Source organism: Entelurus aequoreus, linkage group LG21, assembly GCF_033978785.1.
Source record: "Entelurus aequoreus isolate RoL-2023_Sb linkage group LG21, RoL_Eaeq_v1.1, whole genome shotgun sequence".
In the NCBI taxonomy this organism is placed as follows: domain Eukaryota; kingdom Metazoa; phylum Chordata; class Actinopteri; order Syngnathiformes; family Syngnathidae; genus Entelurus; species Entelurus aequoreus.
In genome coordinates, this window is record NC_084751.1 from 7,877,357 (window position 1) to 7,899,831 (window position 22,475).

At 44.4% G+C, this 22,475-nt stretch overlaps 1 protein-coding gene across 5 annotated transcripts in view; it reads left to right on the forward strand.

The window, feature by feature from the left end:
- Window positions 1–19,200, forward strand: part of ankfn1 (ankyrin repeat and fibronectin type III domain containing 1) — a 129,783-nt gene extending 110,583 nt beyond the window's left edge. For all 5 annotated transcript variants that reach the window (XM_062030705.1, XM_062030706.1, XM_062030703.1 and 2 more), the window contains 10 exons: window positions 512–611; window positions 668–800; window positions 858–1,190; window positions 2,251–2,417; window positions 4,706–4,877; window positions 4,938–5,106; window positions 14,281–14,447; window positions 15,754–15,976; window positions 16,038–16,230; window positions 17,900–19,200. In XM_062030705.1, coding sequence (XP_061886689.1) covers window positions 512–611; window positions 668–800; window positions 858–1,190; window positions 2,251–2,417; window positions 4,706–4,877; window positions 4,938–5,106; window positions 14,281–14,447; window positions 15,754–15,976; window positions 16,038–16,230; window positions 17,900–18,596 — 2,354 coding nt within the window. In that variant the 3' untranslated portion in view covers window positions 18,597–19,200. The remainder of the gene's footprint in view (window positions 1–511; window positions 612–667; window positions 801–857; window positions 1,191–2,250; window positions 2,418–4,705; window positions 4,878–4,937; window positions 5,107–14,280; window positions 14,448–15,753; window positions 15,977–16,037; window positions 16,231–17,899) is intronic.
- Window positions 19,201–22,475: the final 3,275 nt, after the last annotated feature.

The window sequence follows — 22,475 nt, forward strand, 5'->3', positions numbered from 1 at the left end:
CCCCCCCCTCCACAGGAGAGAGGGGGGCAGAGGAGAAAGAAAAGAAAGGGCAGATCAACTGGTCTAAAAAGGGGTCTATTTAAAGGCTAGAGTATACAAAAGAGTTTTAAGATGGGACTTCAATGCTTCTACTTCTAATTCTTGTCTCTCATAATGATTGTGAAGGATTGGCAACATTCCAAAGAAAGTGCATTTCCCCTTTAAAGTGCAGCTGATGACAGACATACTTTGATTGATTGATTGATTGATTGATTGATTGATTGATTGATTGATTGATTGATTGATTGATTGAGACTTGTATTAGTAGATTGCACAGTACAGTACAATTGACCAGTAAATGGTAACACCCCAATAAGTTGAAGTCAGGGTCCACGTTAATCAATTGATGGTAATTCCTACTAGTCATGTGGACGTCCTAATAATCGGTATGAGGCCTACAAAGACCACATGGTGGATGTGCAGTTGTTTGGTCAAACCAACCCAAAGGCGTGGTGCTTCCTCCTCTGTGTAGACGCCTCCAAGCTGCAGAACCCCAGCAGGAAGCAGTCGGTCTCCAGAAGCCTGAAACATCTTTTCAACTCCTCCAACAAGTTTGTGAAGACGCTGAAGAGGTTGGTTTTGTGTCTTCTGTGCTGGAAGACTTCCTATATCACCGCTGACTCTCCAGGGGGATCTACTTGGCGGCGGTCTTCTACCACAAGGACAGTCTGCTGGTCACGGCCGAGGACCAGATCCCCATCGTGGAGGTGGACGACTCCTACAGCAGCTCCCTCACGCAAGACTTCCTGTGGTTCACCAAGGTGCGTCCTCCGTCGTGTCCCGCCGAGCGGACCCGTGAAGGTGTGGTCTCTCCGCAGCTGTCCTGCATGTGGGAGGACGTGCGCTGGCTGAGGCAGAGCACCTCGGTGTCCATGTCCTCGTCCTCCACCCTGCAGGCCCGCCACAAGATGCTCAGCGCCGCCGGGCAGCTGCAGAACCTCCTGGGCACGCACAACCTGGGCCGGGTGCACTACGAGCCCATCAAGGATCGCCACGGCAACGTGCTGCTGGTGACCATCCGCGACACCGAGAGCCAGCACTCGCTCTTCAGCGGCAAGTGGATGCAGGTGACCAAGCTGCAGAGTCAGAGGAAGTCCCTGTCCACGCCCGAGGAGCCCTACGCCCTGGACATCCTCATCATCACCTTGCAGGTAGCCACGCCCACAACTATCAAACCAGGACCACATCAATAATAGTTGAAGGATGCATTTTTCACATTACAGATACTAAAACCAATACAATACACAGTCGTGGTCAAAAGTTTACATACACTTGTAAAGAACATAATGTGGGGAAAATGTTGCATATTTTGTGTTTTTGCCATAAAAAAACAGGATTTGTTTAAACAAAAAGGATATAAAACATAATAAAAAAAATTTTTTTATTTTGACCGGTAATTCTAAATTAAATAATATATGATATAATATGATTAATATATGCTTTTTTTTAAATCAACATTTTTATGACCCTTCTGGGTCCCCAGGAGAATACTTTTTTTTTGTTTAATTATATATATATATATATATATATATTTTTTTTTTTTTTTAATTATTTAATTAATTTAAAACCTCCCGTTACTCCGGCGCTTACCAGAAGCCTGCGGGATGGCCAAGCATGCGCTAATTATTTTAAAACCTCTTCTCACTCCGGCGCTTACCTTATTATGAAAAGCACATTTAATTAAAAAAAACGTTATTATTGTCTTACCTTTAGGTATAAATGAGTCCATGCCAGCTCGAAAAGCATCGATATAGAAGTCTTCCTTATCTTTCTTCAGTTTTAAAAGTCTCTCTGTCTTGATGGAGATCTTCCTTTTAAGTATTACCTCCTGCTTCGATTGAAAGTCCAGTTTAGAAAACTGTTTTATTTTAGATATGTAATCCTCCATGGTAAAAGTCCAAGCAAACAATGGTCGCAAGAACGATCACTAGCGCCCTCTACCACCAGTAGGCGGGAGTCATTTAATGACTCATATTTGACCCGGCGGAAGTGCCAAGCATGCGCTAATTATTTTGCGAAACGAGTTTGACCCGGCTGTAATTTATATATATATATATATATATATATATATATATATATATATATATATATATATATATATATATATATATATATATATATATATATATATATATATATATATATATATATATATGTGGCCCCCGGAGCGCACTATGGAGAGCCCTGGTTTAAACTCTATCCTTTCCTCAGGACATTTTAGCATACCAGCGCCGCAGCACCCACCGCCTGGCACCAGGTCTCTATCTGGGCTACCTGAAGCTGAGCAGCTCTGTGGACCAGATCAGGGTCTTGGTCTCCCAGAGGACACCCAACATGCTGTGTCACATCCGCGTGCGAGAAAACTCCAATGTGTCCAGGTGGGTCACATGACTCAGGAAGGGACTTCTTTTTCTTTCTTCTTTTAAAAAACAAAAAAATACATCCAAAAAAAAAAAAAAAATTGTATTCTTTTTATTTATATATAACTGTATATAACTACAATAAGAATACATTAAAAAAATTAATTATTTCTTTTTTCTTCTTATTTTTATACATGTATGTTTTTGTATAAAACTAAATTAAGATTAAATTGAAAAAAACAATGAATATCTTTTTTTCTTCTTTTTTAATATATGTATTTTTCTATTTCTTTTGTATATATTTATTTAATGTTAAGTAAGATTAAATCAAACGAACGAATCTATTTTTTCCTTCTTTTTTTGAAAAAAAGTATTTTTATTTTTTTTAAATATTTTTTTTAATTTTCTTGGTAAAAAAAAACAATTAAAATAAAACAAGATTAAATAAATAAAAGGGATATATTTTTTTATTTCTTCTTTTTTTAATATACGGTATGTATTTTTTTAATGTATTTTTTATATATTTTTCATTATTTTTGAATAAAAAAATAAAACTAAAATATGATTAAATGGAAAAAAGGAATGGATTTCTTTTTTTTAATATATTTATTTTTTATTGGTTTTTATATATTGTTTTAATTATTTTATTTTATTTATTTTTTTTAAGTAAAATAAGATTAAATTAAAAAAAAGGTTTATATTTTTTATTTCTTCTTTTTTTAATATACGGTATGTATTTTTTTAATGTATTTTTTTATATATTTTTCATTATTTTTGAATAAAAAAAATTAACTAAAATATGATTAAATGGAAAAAAGAAATGGATTTCTTTTTTCTTCTTCTTTTATACATGTATGTTTTTATATAAAACTAAATTAAGATTAAATTGAAAAAAACAATGAATATCTTTTTTTCTTCTTTTTTAATAAATGTATTTTTCTATTTCTTTTGTATATATTTATTTAATATTAAGTAAGATTAAATCAAACGAACGAATCTATTTATTTTTTCCTTCTTTTTTTAATACATGTATTTTTATTTTTTTTAAATGTTTTTTTAAATTTTCTTGGTAAAAAAAAAACAATTAAAATAAAACAAGATTAAATAAATAAAAGGGATTTTTTTTTTCTTCTTTTTTTAATATACGGTATGTATTTTTTTAATGTATTTTTTATATATTTTTCATTATTTTTGAATAAAAAAATAAAACTAAAATATGATTAAATGGAAAAAAGGAATGGATTTCTTTTTTTTAATATATTTATTTTTTATTTGTTTTTATATATTGTTTTAATTATTTTTTTATAAAAAATTTTTTTAAGTAAAATAAGATTAAATTAAAAAAAAGGTTTATATTTTTTATTTCTTCTTTTTTTAATATACGGTATGTATTTTTTTTATGTATTTTTTTATATATTTTTCATTATTTTTGAATAAAAAAAATTAACTAAAATATGATTAAATGGAAAAAAGAAATGGATTTCTTTTTTCTTCTTCTTTTATACATGTATGTTTTTATATAAAACTAAATTAAGATTAAATTGAAAAAAACAATGAATATCTTTTTTTCTTCTTTTTTAATAAATGTATTTTTCTATTTCTTTTGTATATATTTATTTAATATTAAGTAAGATTAAATCAAACGAACGAATCTATTTATTTTTTCCTTCTTTTTTTAATACATGTATTTTTATTTTTTTTAAATATTTTTTTAAATTTTCTTGGTAAAAAAAAACCAATTAAAATAAAACAACATTAAATAAATAAAAGGGATATATTTTTTTATTTCTTCTTTTTTTAATATACGGTATGTATTTTTTTAATGTATTTTTTATATATTTTTCATTATTTTTGAATAAAAAAATAAAACTAAAATATGATTAAATGGAAAAAAGGAATTAATTTATTTTTTTTAATATATTTATTTTTTATTTGTTTTTATATATTGTTTTAATTATTTTTTTATAAAAAAATTTTTTAAGTAAAATAAGATTAAATTAAAAAAAAGGTTTATATTTTTTATTTCTTCTTTTTTTAATATATGGTATGTATTTTTTTAATGTATTTTTATTTGTTTTTATATATTGTTTTAATTATTTTTTTCAGTAAAAAAACTAAAATAAGATTCAATTAAAAAAATAATCAGAATTTAAAAAAAATATTTTTTAAATGTATGTATGTATTTTTTATTATATTTTTTAATAAAAAAATAGATAAATATAACTAAAATATGATTAAATGAAAAAAAAGGAATGGATTCCTTGTTGCTGGTGGACAACTTCTTGTAACGGGGGTCTGCTCGCCAGGGAGGAGTGGGACTGGATGCGCAAGCTGTCCGCGGCCGGCGAGAAAGATCCAAACGGCGAGGAGAGCGAAGAGACGCGACCCAGGCCTGAAAGCCACACCCCTTTACTGTTCTACGAGCTGCAGACGGCCATCAAGTCTCTGCTGAAGCACATCAACCTCCATCTGCACCAGGTGCGCTCAGGCCCCGCCCTCACCCACCACCCACATGACACGCTGACTTCCTGTCTGCAGGCCCGTCACTTCCGCCTCTACAGCCAGGAAGTGGTGGAGTTAGGTCATGGTGTCTCCTTCCTGCTGCTGCTGCCGGCTGCTGACCATGTTTGCTCCGCCCCCGGTCAGTCCAACCCCTACACGCCGCTGGCGGGCTTCCTCCACCTGCCGCTGCAGATGTTTGAGCTGGGTAGGTCTGCTCCACCTACTCCATCTACACACACTCCTCTCTGGACCTCCACCTACTCCATCTACACACTCTCCTCTCTGGACCTCCACCTACTCCATCTACACACACTCCTCTCTGGACCTCCACCTACTCCATCTACACACACTCCTCTCTGGACCTCCACCTACTCCATCTACACACACTCCTCTATGGACCTCCACCTACTCCATCTACACACACTCCTCTCTGGACCTCCACCTACTCCATCTACACACACTCCTCTATGGACCTCCACCTACTCCATCTACACACACTCCTCTCTGGACCTCCACCTACTCCATCTACACACACTCCTCTCTGGACCTCCACCTACTCCATCTACACACACTCCTCTCTGGACCTCCACCTACTCCATCTACACACACTCCTCTATGGACCTCCACCTACTCCATCTACACACACTCCTCTCTGGACCTCCACCTACTCCATCTACACACACTCCTCTCTGGACCTCCACCTACTCCATCTACACACACTCCTCTCTGGACCTCCACCTACTCCATCTACACACACTCCTCTATGGACCTCCACCTACTCCATCTACACACACTCCTCTCTGGACCTCCACCTACTCCATCTACACACACTCCTCTCTGGACCTCCACCTACTCCATCTACACACACTCCTCTCTGGACCTCCACCTACTCCATCTACACACACTCCTCTATGGACCTCCACCTACTCCATCTACACACACTCCTCTCTGGACCTCCACCTACTCCATCTACACACACTCCTCTATGGACCTCCACCTACTCCATCTACACACACTCCTCTCTGGACCTCCACCTACTCCATCTACACACACTCCTCTCTGGACCTCCACCTACTCCATCTACACACACTCCTCTCTGGACCTCCACCTACTCCATCTACACACACTCCTCTCTGGACCTCCACCTACTCCATCTACACACTCTCCTCTCTGGACCTCCACCTACTCCATCTACACACACTCCTCTATGGACCTCCACCTACTCCATCTACACACACTCCTCTCTGGACCTCCACCTACTCCATCTACACACACTCCTCTCTGGACCTCCACCTACTCCATCTACACACACTCCTCTCTGGACCTCCACCTACTCCATCTACACACACTCCTCTATGGACCTCCACCTACTCCATCTACACACACTCCTCTCTGGACCTCCACCTACTCCATCTACACACACTCCTCTCTGGACCTCCACCTACTCCATCTACACACACTCCTCTCTGGACCTCCACCTACTCCATCTACACACACTCCTCTATGGACCTCCACCTACTCCATCTACACACACTCCTCTCTGGACCTCCACCTACTCCATCTACACACACTCCTCTCTGGACCTCCACCTACTCCATCTACACACACTCCTCTCTGGACCTCCACCTACTCCATCTACACACACTCCTCTCTGGACCTCCACCTACTCCATCTACACACACTCCTCTCTGGACCTCCACCTACTCCATCTACACACACTCCTCTCTGGACCTCCACCTACTCCATCTACACACACTCCTCTCTGGACCTCCACCTACTCCATCTACACACACTCCTCTATGGACCTCCACCTACTCCATCTACACACACTCCTCTCTGGACCTCCACCTACTCCATCTACACACACTCCTCTCTGGACCTCCACCTACTCCATCTACACACACTCCTCTCTGGACCTCCACCTACTCCATCTACACACACTCCTCTATGGACCTCCACCTACTCCATCTACACACACTCCTCTCTGGACCTCCACCTACTCCATCTACACACACTCCTCTATGGACCTCCACCTACTCCATCTACACACACTCCTCTCTGGACCTCCACCTACTCCATCTACACACACTCCTCTCTGGACCTCCACCTACTCCATCTACACACACTCCTCTCTGGACCTCCACCTACTCCATCTACACACACTCCTCTCTGGACCTCCACCTACTCCATCTACACACTCTCCTCTCTGGACCTCCACCTACTCCATCTACACACACTCCTCTATGGACCTCCACCTACTCCATCTACACACACTCCTCTCTGGACCTCCACCTACTCCATCTACACACACTCCTCTCTGGACCTCCACCTACTCCATCTACACACACTCCTCTCTGGACCTCCACCTACTCCATCTACACACACTCCTCTATGGACCTCCACCTACTCCATCTACACACACTCCTCTCTGGACCTCCACCTACTCCATCTACACACACTCCTCTCTGGACCTCCACCTACTCCATCTACACACACTCCTCTCTGGACCTCCACCTACTCCATCTACACACACTCCTCTATGGACCTCCACCTACTCCATCTACACACACTCCTCTCTGGACCTCCACCTACTCCATCTACACACACTCCTCTCTGGACCTCCACCTACTCCATCTACACACACTCCTCTCTGGACCTCCACCTACTCCATCTACACACACTCCTCTATGGACCTCCACCTACTCCATCTACACACTCTCCTCTCTGGACCTCCACCTACTCCATCTACACACTCTCCTCCCTGGACCTCCACCTACTCCATCTACACACACTCCTCTATGGACCTCCACCTACTCCATCTACACACTCTCCTCTCTGGACCTCCACCTACTCCATCTACACACTCTCCTCTCTGGACCTCCACCTACTCCATCTACACACACTCCTCTCTGGACCTCCACCTACTCCATCTACACACACTCCTCTCTGGACCTCCACCTACTCCATCTACACACACTCCTCTCTGGACCTCCACTTACTCCATCTACACACTCTCCTCTCTGGACCTCCACCTACTCCATCTACACACACTCCTCTCTGGACCTCCACCTACTCCATCTACACACACTCCTCTATGGACCTCCACCTACTCCATCTACACACTCTCCTCTCTGGACCTCCACCTACTCCATCTACACACACTCCTCTCTGGACCTCCACCTACTCCATCTACACACACTCCTCTCTGGACCTCCACCTACTCCATCTACACACACTCCTCTATGGACCTCCACCTACTCCATCTACACACTCTCCTCTCTGGACCTCCACCTACTCCATCTACACACTCTCCTCTCTGGACCTCCACCTACTCCATCTACTGTACACACTCCTCTCTGGACCTCCACCTACTCCATCTACACACACTCCTCTCTGGACCTCCACCTGCTCCATCTACACACTCTCCTCTCTGGACCTCCACCTACTCCATCTACACACACTCCTCTCTAGACCTCCACCTACTCCATCTACACACTCTCCTCTATGGACCTCCACCTGCTCCTTCTACACACTCTCCTCTCTGGACCTCCACCTGCTCCATCTACACACACTCCTCTCTAGATCTCCACCTACTCCATCTACACACACTCCTCTCTGGACCTCCACCTACTCCATCTACACACTCTCCTCTATGGACCTCCACCTACTCCATCTACACACTCTCCTCTCTGGACCTCCACCTACTCCATCTACACACACTCCTCTCTGGACCTCCACCTACTCCATCTACACACACTCCTCTCTGGACCTCCACCTACTCCATCTACACACACTCCTCTCTGGACCTCCACCTACTCCATCTACACACACTCCTCTATGGACCTCCACCTACTCCATCTACACACACTCCTCTCTGGACCTCCACCTACTCCATCTACACACACTCCTCTCTGGACCTCCACCTACTCCATCTACACACACTCCTCTCTGGACCTCCACCTACTCCATCTACACACACTCCTCTATGGACCTCCACCTACTCCATCTACACACACTCCTCTCTGGACCTCCACCTACTCCATCTACACACACTCCTCTCTGGACCTCCACCTACTCCATCTACACACACTCCTCTCTGGACCTCCACCTACTCCATCTACACACACTCCTCTATGGACCTCCACCTACTCCATCTACACACACTCCTCTCTGGACCTCCACCTACTCCATCTACACACACTCCTCTCTGGACCTCCACCTACTCCATCTACACACACTCCTCTCTGGACCTCCACCTACTCCATCTACACACACTCCTCTATGGACCTCCACCTACTCCATCTACACACACTCCTCTCTGGACCTCCACCTACTCCATCTACACACACTCCTCTATGGACCTCCACCTACTCCATCTACACACACTCCTCTCTGGACCTCCACCTACTCCATCTACACACACTCCTCTCTGGACCTCCACCTACTCCATCTACACACACTCCTCTCTGGACCTCCACCTACTCCATCTACACACACTCCTCTCTGGACCTCCACCTACTCCATCTACACACTCTCCTCTCTGGACCTCCACCTACTCCATCTACACACACTCCTCTATGGACCTCCACCTACTCCATCTACACACACTCCTCTCTGGACCTCCACCTACTCCATCTACACACACTCCTCTCTGGACCTCCACCTACTCCATCTACACACACTCCTCTCTGGACCTCCACCTACTCCATCTACACACACTCCTCTATGGACCTCCACCTACTCCATCTACACACACTCCTCTATGGACCTCCACCTACTCCATCTACACACACTCCTCTCTGGACCTCCACCTACTCCATCTACACACACTCCTCTATGGACCTCCACCTACTCCATCTACACACACTCCTCTCTGGACCTCCACCTACTCCATCTACACACACTCCTCTCTGGACCTCCACCTACTCCATCTACACACACTCCTCTCTGGACCTCCACCTACTCCATCTACACACTCTCCTCTCTGGACCTCCACCTACTCCATCTACACACACTCCTCTATGGACCTCCACCTACTCCATCTACACACACTCCTCTCTGGACCTCCACCTACTCCATCTACACACACTCCTCTCTGGACCTCCACCTACTCCATCTACACACACTCCTCTCTGGACCTCCACCTACTCCATCTACACACACTCCTCTATGGACCTCCACCTACTCCATCTACACACACTCCTCTCTGGACCTCCACCTACTCCATCTACACACACTCCTCTCTGGACCTCCACCTACTCCATCTACACACACTCCTCTCTGGACCTCCACCTACTCCATCTACACACACTCCTCTATGGACCTCCACCTACTCCATCTACACACACTCCTCTCTGGACCTCCACCTACTCCATCTACACACACTCCTCTCTGGACCTCCACCTACTCCATCTACACACACTCCTCTCTGGACCTCCACCTACTCCATCTACACACACTCCTCTATGGACCTCCACCTACTCCATCTACACACTCTCCTCTCTGGACCTCCACCTACTCCATCTACACACTCTCCTCCCTGGACCTCCACCTACTCCATCTACACACACTCCTCTATGGACCTCCACCTACTCCATCTACACACTCTCCTCTCTGGACCTCCACCTACTCCATCTACACACTCTCCTCTCTGGACCTCCACCTACTCCATCTACACACACTCCTCTCTGGACCTCCACCTACTCCATCTACACACACTCCTCTCTGGACCTCCACCTACTCCATCTACACACACTCCTCTATGGACCTCCACCTACTCCATCTACACACTCTCCTCTCTGGACCTCCACCTACTCCATCTACACACACTCCTCTCTGGACCTCCACCTACTCCATCTACACACACTCCTCTCTGGACCTCCACCTACTCCATCTACACACACTCCTCTCTGGACCTCCACCTACTCCATCTACACACACTCCTCTATGGACCTCCACCTACTCCATCTACACACTCTCCTCTCTGGACCTCCACCTACTCCATCTACACACTCTCCTCCCTGGACCTCCACCTACTCCATCTACACACACTCCTCTATGGACCTCCACCTACTCCATCTACACACACTCCTCTCTGGACCTCCACCTACTCCATCTACACACACTCCTCTCTGGACCTCCACCTACTCCATCTACACACTCTCCTCTCTGGACCTCCACCTACTCCATCTACACACACTCCTCTCTGGACCTCCACCTACTCCATCTACACACACTCCTCTCTGGACCTCCACCTACTCCATCTACACACACTCCTCTCTGGACCTCCACTTACTCCATCTACACACTCTCCTCTCTGGACCTCCACCTACTCCATCTACACACACTCCTCTCTGGACCTCCACCTACTCCATCTACACACACTCCTCTATGGACCTCCACCTACTCCATCTACACACTCTCCTCTCTGGACCTCCACCTACTCCATCTACACACACTCCTCTCTGGACCTCCACCTACTCCATCTACACACACTCCTCTCTGGACCTCCACCTACTCCATCTACACACACTCCTCTATGGACCTCCACCTACTCCATCTACACACTCTCCTCTCTGGACCTCCACCTACTCCATCTACACACTCTCCTCTCTGGACCTCCACCTACTCCATCTACTGTACACACTCCTCTCTGGACCTCCACCTACTCCATCTACACACACTCCTCTCTGGACCTCCACCTGCTCCATCTACACACTCTCCTCTCTGGACCTCCACCTACTCCATCTACACACACTCCTCTCTAGACCTCCACCTACTCCATCTACACACTCTCCTCTATGGACCTCCACCTGCTCCTTCTACACACTCTCCTCTCTGGACCTCCACCTGCTCCATCTACACACACTCCTCTCTAGATCTCCACCTACTCCATCTACACACACTCCTCTCTGGACCTCCACCTACTCCATCTACACACTCTCCTCTATGGACCTCCACCTACTCCATCTACACACTCTCCTCTCTGGACCTCCACCTACTCCATCTACACACACTCCTCTCTGGACCTCCACCTACTCCATCTACACACACTCCTCTCTGGACCTCCACCTACTCCATCTACACACACTCCTCTCTGGACCTCCACCTACTCCATCTACACACACTCCTCTCTGGACCTCCACCTACTCCATCTACACACACTCCTCTATGGACCTCCACCTACTCCATCTACACACTCTCCTCTCTGGACCTCCACCTACTCCATCTACACACACTCCTCTCTGGACCTCCACCTACTCCATCTACACACACTCCTCTCTGGACCTCCACCTACTCCATCTACACACTCTCCTCTATGGACCTCCACCTACTCCATCTACACACACTCCTCTCTGGACCTCCACCTACTCCATCTACACACACTCCTCTATGGACCTCCACCTACTCCATCTACACACTCTCCTCTCTGGACCTCCACCTACTCCATCTACACACACTCCTCTCTGGACCTCCACCTACTCCATCTACACACACTCCTCTCTGGACCTCCACCTACTCCATCTACACACTCTCCTCTATGGACCTCCACCTACTCCATCTACACACACTCCTCTCTGGACCTCCACCTACTCCATCTACACACACTCCTCTATGGACCTCCACCTACTCCATCTACACACTCTCCTCTCTGGACCTCCACCTACTCCATCTACACACACTCCTCTCTGGACCTCCACCTACTCCATCTACACACACTCCTCTCTGGACCTCCACCTACTCCATCTACACACTCTCCTCTATGGACCTCCACCTACTCCATCTACACACACTCCTCTCTGGACCTCCACCTACTCCATCTACACACACTCCTCTATGGACCTCCACCTACTCCATCTACACACACTCCTCTATGGACCTCCACCTACTCCATCTACACACACTCCTCTCTGGACCTCCACCTACTCCATCTACACACACTCCTCTATGGACCTCCACCTACTCCATCTACACACTCTCCTCTCTGGACCTCCACCTACTCCATCTACACACTCTCCTCTCTGGACCTCCACCTACTCCATCTACTGTACACACTCCTCTCTGGACCTCCACCTACTCCATCTACACACACTCCTCTCTGGACCTCCACCTGCTCCATCTACACACTCTCCTCTCTGGACCTCCACCTACTCCATCTACACACACTCCTCTCTAGACCTCCACCTACTCCATCTACACACTCTCCTCTATGGACCTCCACCTGCTCCTTCTACACACTCTCCTCTCTGGACCTCCACCTGCTCCATCTACACACACTCCTCTCTAGATCTCCACCTACTCCATCTACACACACTCCTCTCTGGACCTCCACCTACTCCATCTACACACTCTCCTCTATGGACCTCCACCTACTCCATCTACACACTCTCCTCTCTGGACCTCCACCTACTCCATCTACACACACTCCTCTCTGGACCTCCACCTACTCCATCTACACACACTCCTCTCTGGACCTCCACCTACTCCATCTACACACACTCCTCTCTGGACCTCCACCTACTCCATCTACACACACTCCTCTCTGGACCTCCACCTACTCCATCTACACACACTCCTCTATGGACCTCCACCTACTCCATCTACACACTCTCCTCTCTGGACCTCCACCTACTCCATCTACACACACTCCTCTCTGGACCTCCACCTACTCCATCTACACACACTCCTCTCTGGACCTCCACCTACTCCATCTACACACTCTCCTCTATGGACCTCCACCTACTCCATCTACACACACTCCTCTCTGGACCTCCACCTACTCCATCTACACACACTCCTCTATGGACCTCCACCTACTCCATCTACACACTCTCCTCTCTGGACCTCCACCTACTCCATCTACACACACTCCTCTCTGGACCTCCACCTACTCCATCTACACACACTCCTCTCTGGACCTCCACCTACTCCATCTACACACTCTCCTCTATGGACCTCCACCTACTCCATCTACACACACTCCTCTCTGGACCTCCACCTACTCCATCTACACACACTCCTCTATGGACCTCCACCTACTCCATCTACACACTCTCCTCTCTGGACCTCCACCTACTCCATCTACACACACTCCTCTCTGGACCTCCACCTACTCCATCTACACACACTCCTCTCTGGACCTCCACCTACTCCATCTACACACTCTCCTCTATGGACCTCCACCTACTCCATCTACACACACTCCTCTCTGGACCTCCACCTACTCCATCTACACACACACTCCTCTCTGGACCTCCACCTACTCCATCTACACACACTCCTCTCTGGACCTCCACCTACTCCATCTACACACACACTCCTCTCTGGACCTCCACCTGCTCCACCTGCTCCACCTGCACTCACCTGCCTGTCTCCTCAGTGCACTTCTGCAGCTACAAGGAGAAGTTCATCAGCCTGTACTGCCGCCTGTCCTCCGTGCTGGACCTGGACGCCCTCATTACCCAGCAGGCAGTGCGGGAGGCCATCACGGATGGCGAGGTGACGACGGCCAGGCAGAGACATCAACTCATCCTGGACTTCATCCATGTGAGGACAACCTTTCTTCTCTCTCTTTCTAGCCATCTTGGCTAGCATTACATTACATCATTATTAGGACTACATTACATTACATCATTATTAGGACTACATTACATTACATCATTATTAGGACTACATTACATTACATCATTATTAGGACTAGATTACATTACATCATTATTAGGACTACATTACATTACATCATTATTAGGATTAGATTACATTACATCATTATTAGGACTAGATTACATTACATCATTATTAAGACTACATTACATTACATCATTATCAGGACTACATTAAATTACATCATTATTAGGACTACATTACATTACATCATTATTAGGATTAGATTACATTACATCATTATTAGGATTAGATTACATTACATCATTATTAGGACTACATTACATTACATCATTATTAGGATTAGATTACATTACATCATTATTAGGACTACATTACATTACATCATTATTAGGACTACATTACATTACATCATTATTAGGACTACATTACATTACATCATTATTAGGATTAGATTACATTACATCATTATTAGGACTACATTACATTACATCATTATTAGGACTACATTACATTGCATCATTATTAGGACTACATTACATTACATCATTATTAGGACTACATTACATTACATCATTATTAGGACTACATTACATTGCATCATTATTAGGACTACATTACATTGCATCATTATTAGGACTACATTACATTACATCATTATTATGACTACATTACATTGCATCATTATTAGGACTACATTACATTGCATCATTATTAGGACTACATTACATTACATCATTATTAGGACTACATTACATTACATCATTATTAGGACTACATTACATTGCATCATTATTAGGACTACATTACATTGCATCATTATTAGGACTACATTACATTACATCATTATTATGACTACATTACATTGCATCATTATTAGGACTACATTACATTGCATCATTATTAGGACTACATTACATTACATCATTATTAGGACTACATTACATTACATCATTATTATGATTAGATTACATTACATCATTATTAGGATTAGATTACATTACATCATTATTAGGATTATATTAGATTATTATTATGATTAGATTATATTATTGTTAGGATTAGATTAGATTAGATTATTGTTTAGATTAGATCACTATTAGGATTAGATTATCGTTAGGATTAGTTTAGATTATTGTTAGGATTCTCTTGTTGCTCATGTTGCGGTGATGTTTGTGTGGTGTTGTTGCTCATGTTGCGGTGATGTTTGTGTGGTGTTGCGGTGCAGCAGCTGGACGAGACGCGCCGAGACCTCCGCTGGCTGACGGACGCGCTGCAGTACGCTCGCTACAAGCACCCTCGCGGCGGCGTTCCCGTCACCTGCTTGGTGGACGCCAGCGCGGCGGAAAGCGACTCCGGCCAGCAAAAGGATGACTCCACCTCCTCCAACATGGACTCCCCGCCCACGCCGTCCCCCTCGCCGGAGCTGTGCCGCAAGACAGCCATCAGCGGTGAGCGTGCTCGTCGGGTGCGTCCAGGTGAGGTTTGAACCCGGATGCTCCTCGCTCGCAGACTCGCTGCTGTGCTCGGACGAGGACGGCTTCTCGGAGGTGTTCCTGCCCACGGACAGCGACTACGACTCCAGCGACGCCCTGAGCCCCCGCGAGCTGGACCTGCTGTACTCGCCCCCCCAGGACCTGTCCCAGCAGGCCTTGCACTCTCTGGGAGGAAGTGCCCCCGACGTGCTGCAGATCCACGAGCTCAGGTGAGTCCTTTGACCACAAAGCAGGAAGTGTCGTCCTCCGACCAAAAGATTACAGTCGGTCATTCCTGTGAGAATCCTGCGTGTGACTGAAGCATTAAAGTTAAAGTTAAAGTAGCAATGATTGTCACACACACACTAGGTGTGGCGAAATTAATCTCTGCATTTGACCCATCACCCTTGATCACCCCCTGGGAGGTGAGTGGAGCAGTGAGCAGCAGCAGTGGCCGCGCCCAGGAATCATTTTTGGTGATTTAACCCCCAATTCCAACCTTTGATGCCGAGTGCCAAGCAGGGAGTTAATGGCTCCCATTTTTATAGTCTTTGGTATGACTCGGGGGGGGATGGTTCATTTATCCAGAACTAGCTGCAGTTTGCTCAAATAACCACCAAGTGGCATCCGTGAGCAGATAATATGGTATCATCTCTTTCTCCCTCAGACTTATCAGGTCTTCACAGGGTAGGAAACGGCATTCTTTACTCACGCTTTACATGAGGAATGTGGCAAACATTTACCGTCAATTTTCTGACCATAAGCCGCGACTCTTTTCCTACGCTTTGAACCCTCCGGCTTATAATACGGCGCAGCTGATTTATGGGTTGTTCTTCTCTGACAGCCATATTGCAAATAGTTTTTAAAGAAAACAAGAAAATACGCTGAAAAGGTGTTGCAGTGTTCTTCCATTCAGTGCTTTAAAACGGAAGTAGAAGTGCCGTCCATAGCGTTGCTTCATTCATCACTCCAAACAACGTTTGTAAGTTTTACAATGTAACTAAAACAATTCTGACTAACTAAAGCGTCCCATGTGTGATGTCTGTAGGAGGGTTTTCATGCATATTTGTAAGTGCTGTCTTAATGTAATCAAGCTAGCGTCGTTAGCATAAGCTAATATGCTGAATTTTGTATTGTTTCAGTTTCAAAAATTGCAGAAAATGTAGTGGGTCATCCAGAAATTTCAGTAAGTCGGGATTTGTTTTTTCTACTGCTTTCCAGTCTTTACATTTTAACTCGTCTTTAGGACTAAGCCTTGGTTTACTTGTCCCTTTTCCCATTTTGAGAATTTGGAGTAATCCGTCGTCCCCTACAGAGCCGAACTTATAAGGGTTACTTTTTTCTTTGTTGTAAGATAGTGGTTTGATTTATTATTGTGGTACACGTCGCTTCTACTGGAGGTAGTCCCCCAGTGGAGATGTCTTGCCTAGAGTTTCCACAATAACCCACTATTACTTCTCACAACTTTAGTATGGAGTGATAGCCTAATGGCGATCACTCCCACACACTTTCACGTTCACACTTTTCACACTCCTTTTACGGCATTTTCAGTTTTTGTGGACCCCGCCGTCCTTCATTTGGCCTATTTTCAATGTTGAATTTTACGGAAGTTTCAGTTTTTGTGGACTCCGCCGTCATTCTGTGGCCTCTTCTGTTTTAGAATTTTCGTTTTTTACGTGGACTCCGCTGTCCTTAATTTGGCTTATTTTCAATGTTTAAATTTCACAACGTATATATCTGTGACTTATAGTCCGGTGCGACTAATATATGGGGGGGGGGGGAATTCCCCGGAAAATGTAGTGGGTGTGGCTTATATGCCGGTGCGCTCTTTAGTCCATAAAATATGGTAGTCCAGACCCACTCTAGGTTGCTTTGCTGCTAACTGATGATTCTCTCCAGGTACAGCACCCCCCCGCCGAAGGACCTCCCCCTTACCCCGGCAATGAAGGAGGCCCCGCTCCTGGCCCACTCCCCATCTCAGACCAAAGACTCTCCTTTTGCTTTCGGTCTGCCTCGCTCCCCCTCCCTGCCCAGAGCGCTGCTCACCTCACCCTCCACCCCACTGTCCCCCAGGTTCCCCGGTGACCTCCCACTGTCCCCGGCCTTATGCGACACCGCCCGGACCCTGCAGGGCCTCTCTCTCTCTAAGGACCACCATGAGAGCGCCCCGCCCCCGAGGGCCCTCTCCAACCCTCCGTCCAAGCGCAAACTGCTCTCCAGGAGCCACCGGGGCCAGTATTTCAGCGGGCCGCAGCGCTGGCTCAGGGGCCAGAGCGCCGAGTGTCACACGGGGTCCTTGTCCGAGGGCGTCTACACCAAGCAGCGGGACCCCGACCTGCCCCCGCCCGAGGACCCGCCCCCCACGCAGGGAGTAAACTATGTGAGCCGCACCACCTGCGTGCTGGAGAGCCGTAAGGCCCGCCTCCGTGACCAGAGGCCCCACGTCCGCAGGATCTTTGTGGAGCCCTGCGAGGATGCGCAGGTAGTGGGGGCGGCGCCTGGAGGGGAGGAGCCAGTAGGAGCGGCCGGTCAGGACGTAGACTCGGACGACCAAACCAACGCCCAAGTGTCAGAGATACTCAGCAGCACATTATAGGCTCCGCCCCTTTGAAGATTTGACATTGCACTCGGCGGGACTTCCTTTTTAGGCCCCGCCCCCAGCCGCACCATGTGACTTTGTGCCGCCGCTCACCGAGGTAAACATTTTCCAGTTTCTCTTCTTTTGGGAAGCACAGCCAAAAGCTGCTGAACAATCACAAGTTTCATCGTTATGAGAAGGTCACTTTGGCCCCGACTGAGTGGCCCTTAGTGTGGCCCAGAGTGAGCCATCTGGGCCCTTATTATGCCATTGTGGCTCCAAGCGAGCCATTGAGGCCCCGGGTGAGCCATGGTGGCCCAAAGTAAGCCCTGCTGGCCCAGAGTGAGCCGTGGTGGCCCTTAGTATGCCATTGTGGCTCCAAGCAAGCCATTGAGGCCCTGAGTGAGCCATGGTGGTCCAAAGTGGGCCATGGTGGTCCAAAGTGGGCCATGGTGGTCCAAAGTGGGCCATGGTGGTCCAAAGTGGGCCATGGTGGTCCAAAGTGGGCCATGGCGGCTGTCAGGACTTTGTAGATTGCAGAATAAAGTTGCTGGTTCAACTTTGCCAAGCCTCAGACTTCCTGGCGTGGACTGTTACACATAATGTTACACATGATGTTACACATGATGTTACACATGATGTTACACATGATACACATGATGTTACACATGTTACCAATGATGTTTCACATGATGTTACACGACGTTACACATGACGTTACACATGATGTTACACATGATGTTACACATGATGTTACACATGACGTTACACATGATGTTACACATGTTACACATGATGTTACACATGATGTTACACATGACGTTACGCATGACGTTACACATGATGTTACACATGACGTTACACATGATGTTACACATGATGTTACACATGTTACACATGACGTTACACATGACGTTACACATGACGTTACACATGATGTTGCACGTGATGTTACACATGATGTTACACGTGATGTTACACATGATGTTGCACGTGATGTTACACGTGATGTTACACATGATGTTGCACATGATGTTGCACGTGATGTTACACATGATGTTGCACGTGATGTTGCACGTGATGTTACACATGATGTTGCACGTGATGTTACACATGATGTTACACGTGATGTTACACATGATGTTGCACGTGATGTTACACGTGATGTTACACATGATGTTGCACATGATGTTGCACGTGATGTTACACATGATGTTGCACGTGATGTTACACGTGATGTTACACATGATGTTGCACATGATGTTGCACGTGATGTTACACGTGATGTTACAAATGATGCTACACATGTATCACCTGTTACACATGATGTTACACATGATGTTACACATGTATCACATGTTACACATGATGTTACACATGTATCACATGTTACACATTATGTTACACATGATGTTACACATGATGTTACACATGATGTTACACATGTATCACATGATGTTACACATGATGTTACACATGTATCACATGATGTTACACATGATGTTACACATGTATCACATGATGTTACACATGATGTTACACATGTATCACATGATGTTACACATGATGTTACACATGTATCACATGTTACACATTATGTTACACATGATGCTACACATGATGTTACACATGTATCACATGATGTTACACATGATGTTACACATGTATCACATGATGTTACACATGATGTTACACATGTATCACATGTTACACATTATGTTACACATGATGTTACACATGATGTTACACTTGTATCACATGATGTTACACATGATGTTGCACATGTATCACATGTTACACATTATGTTACACATGATGTTACACATGATGTTACACATGTATCACATGATGTTACACGTGATGTTACACATGTATCACATGTTACACATGATGTTACACATGATGTTGCACATGATGTTACACGTGATGTTACACGTGATGTTACACATGTATCACATGTTACACATGATGTTACACATGATGTTGCACATGATGTTACACGTGATGTTACACGTGATGTTACACATGTATCACCTGTTACACATGATGGTCAATGCAACAGGAACCCAGTCTTTGCACATTGACCACCAAAAAAAAAGTACAGGTGTTTGATGGCGACTCTTAGTAAAGTTGTGATGATCTGCTTCTCCTCTACTTGAAGTCAATGTACGGTCACATGACTCCTCCCATCAAAGCATGCAAGCTCACATCAGTAATATTTACACTCATAGTATGATGTACTATCATAGTATGATGTACTATGATGAGTATGATGTACTATGATAGTATGATGTACTATGATGAATAGTATGATGTACTATGATAGTATGATGTACTATGATAGTATGATGTACTATGATGAATAGTATGATGTACTATGATAGTATGATGTACTATGATGAATAGTATGATGTACTATGATAGTATGATGTACTATGATAGTATGATGTACTATGATGAATAGTATGATGTACTATGATAGTATGATGTACTATGATGAATAGTATGATGTACTATGATAGTATGATGTACTATGACAAATAGTATGAGGTACTATGATAGTATGATGTACTATGATAGTATGATGATGATGTACCATGATAGTATGATGAATAGTATGATGTACTATGATGAATAGTATTATGTACTATGATAGTATGATGATGATGTACCATGATAGTATGATGAATAGTATGATGTACTACGATAGTATGATGATGATGTACCATGATAGTATGATGAATAGTATGATATACTATGATAGTATGATGTACCATGATAGTATGGTGAATAGTATGATGTACTATGATAGTATGATGTACTATGATGAATAGTATGATGTACTATGATAGTATGATGTACTATGATATTATGATGTACTATGATGAATAGTATGATGTACTATGATAGTATGACGTACTATGATAGTATGATGTACTATGATGAATAGTATGATGTACTATGATAGTATGATGTACTATGATGAATAGTATGATGTACTATGGTAGTATGATGTACTATGATGAATAGTATGATGTACTATGATAGTATGATGTACTATGATAGTATGATGTACTATGATAGTATGATGTACTATGATAGTATGACGTACTATGATGAATAGTATGATGTACTATGATAGTATGACGTACTATGATGAATAGTATGATGTACTATGATGAATAGTATGATGTACTATGATGAATAGTATGATGTACTATGATAGTATGACGTACTATGATGAATAGTATGATGTACTATGATGAATAGTATGATGTACTATGATGAATAGTATGATGTACTATGATAGTATGATGTACTATGATGAATAGTATGATGTACTATGATAGTATGATGATGATGTATTATATAATGTTGGGCATGGTGTGTTGTGCAGTGTGTCTTTAAGTGGCATGTGTGCTCAGGACTTTCTTCTTCTGTGGTATTCTTCTCAGGCCTGCTCTCCTCCTCTTCCTCCTCCTCTTCCTCCTTCTCCTCCTTCCTCCTGTCAGGCCTGCTCCTTCTTGTCCTTCCTCCTCCTGTCAGGCCTGCTCCTTCTTCTCCTTCCTCCTCCTGTCAGGCCTGCTCCTTCTTCTCCTTCCTCCTCCTGTCAGGCCTGCTCCTTCTTCTCCTTCCTCCTCCTGTCAGGCCTGCTCCTCAGCTGGTCTTATTTAAGTGTGGAAGGCGTGTTGTCCTCCTCATGTTTGCACTGTGGAATAAAAGTGACCATGTGATCACAGGAAGTGGATCAAGATGCTGTCACAGCCTTCTTTTCTCCTAAATAATCTTTGGATGTTGTCGCCGTGGAAACTTAGTGACGTCATGTCGGGAAGTATTAGAGTTCAAAGATACTTGTACATAAAGTATTAGATATGAAAGATACTTGTACATAAAGTA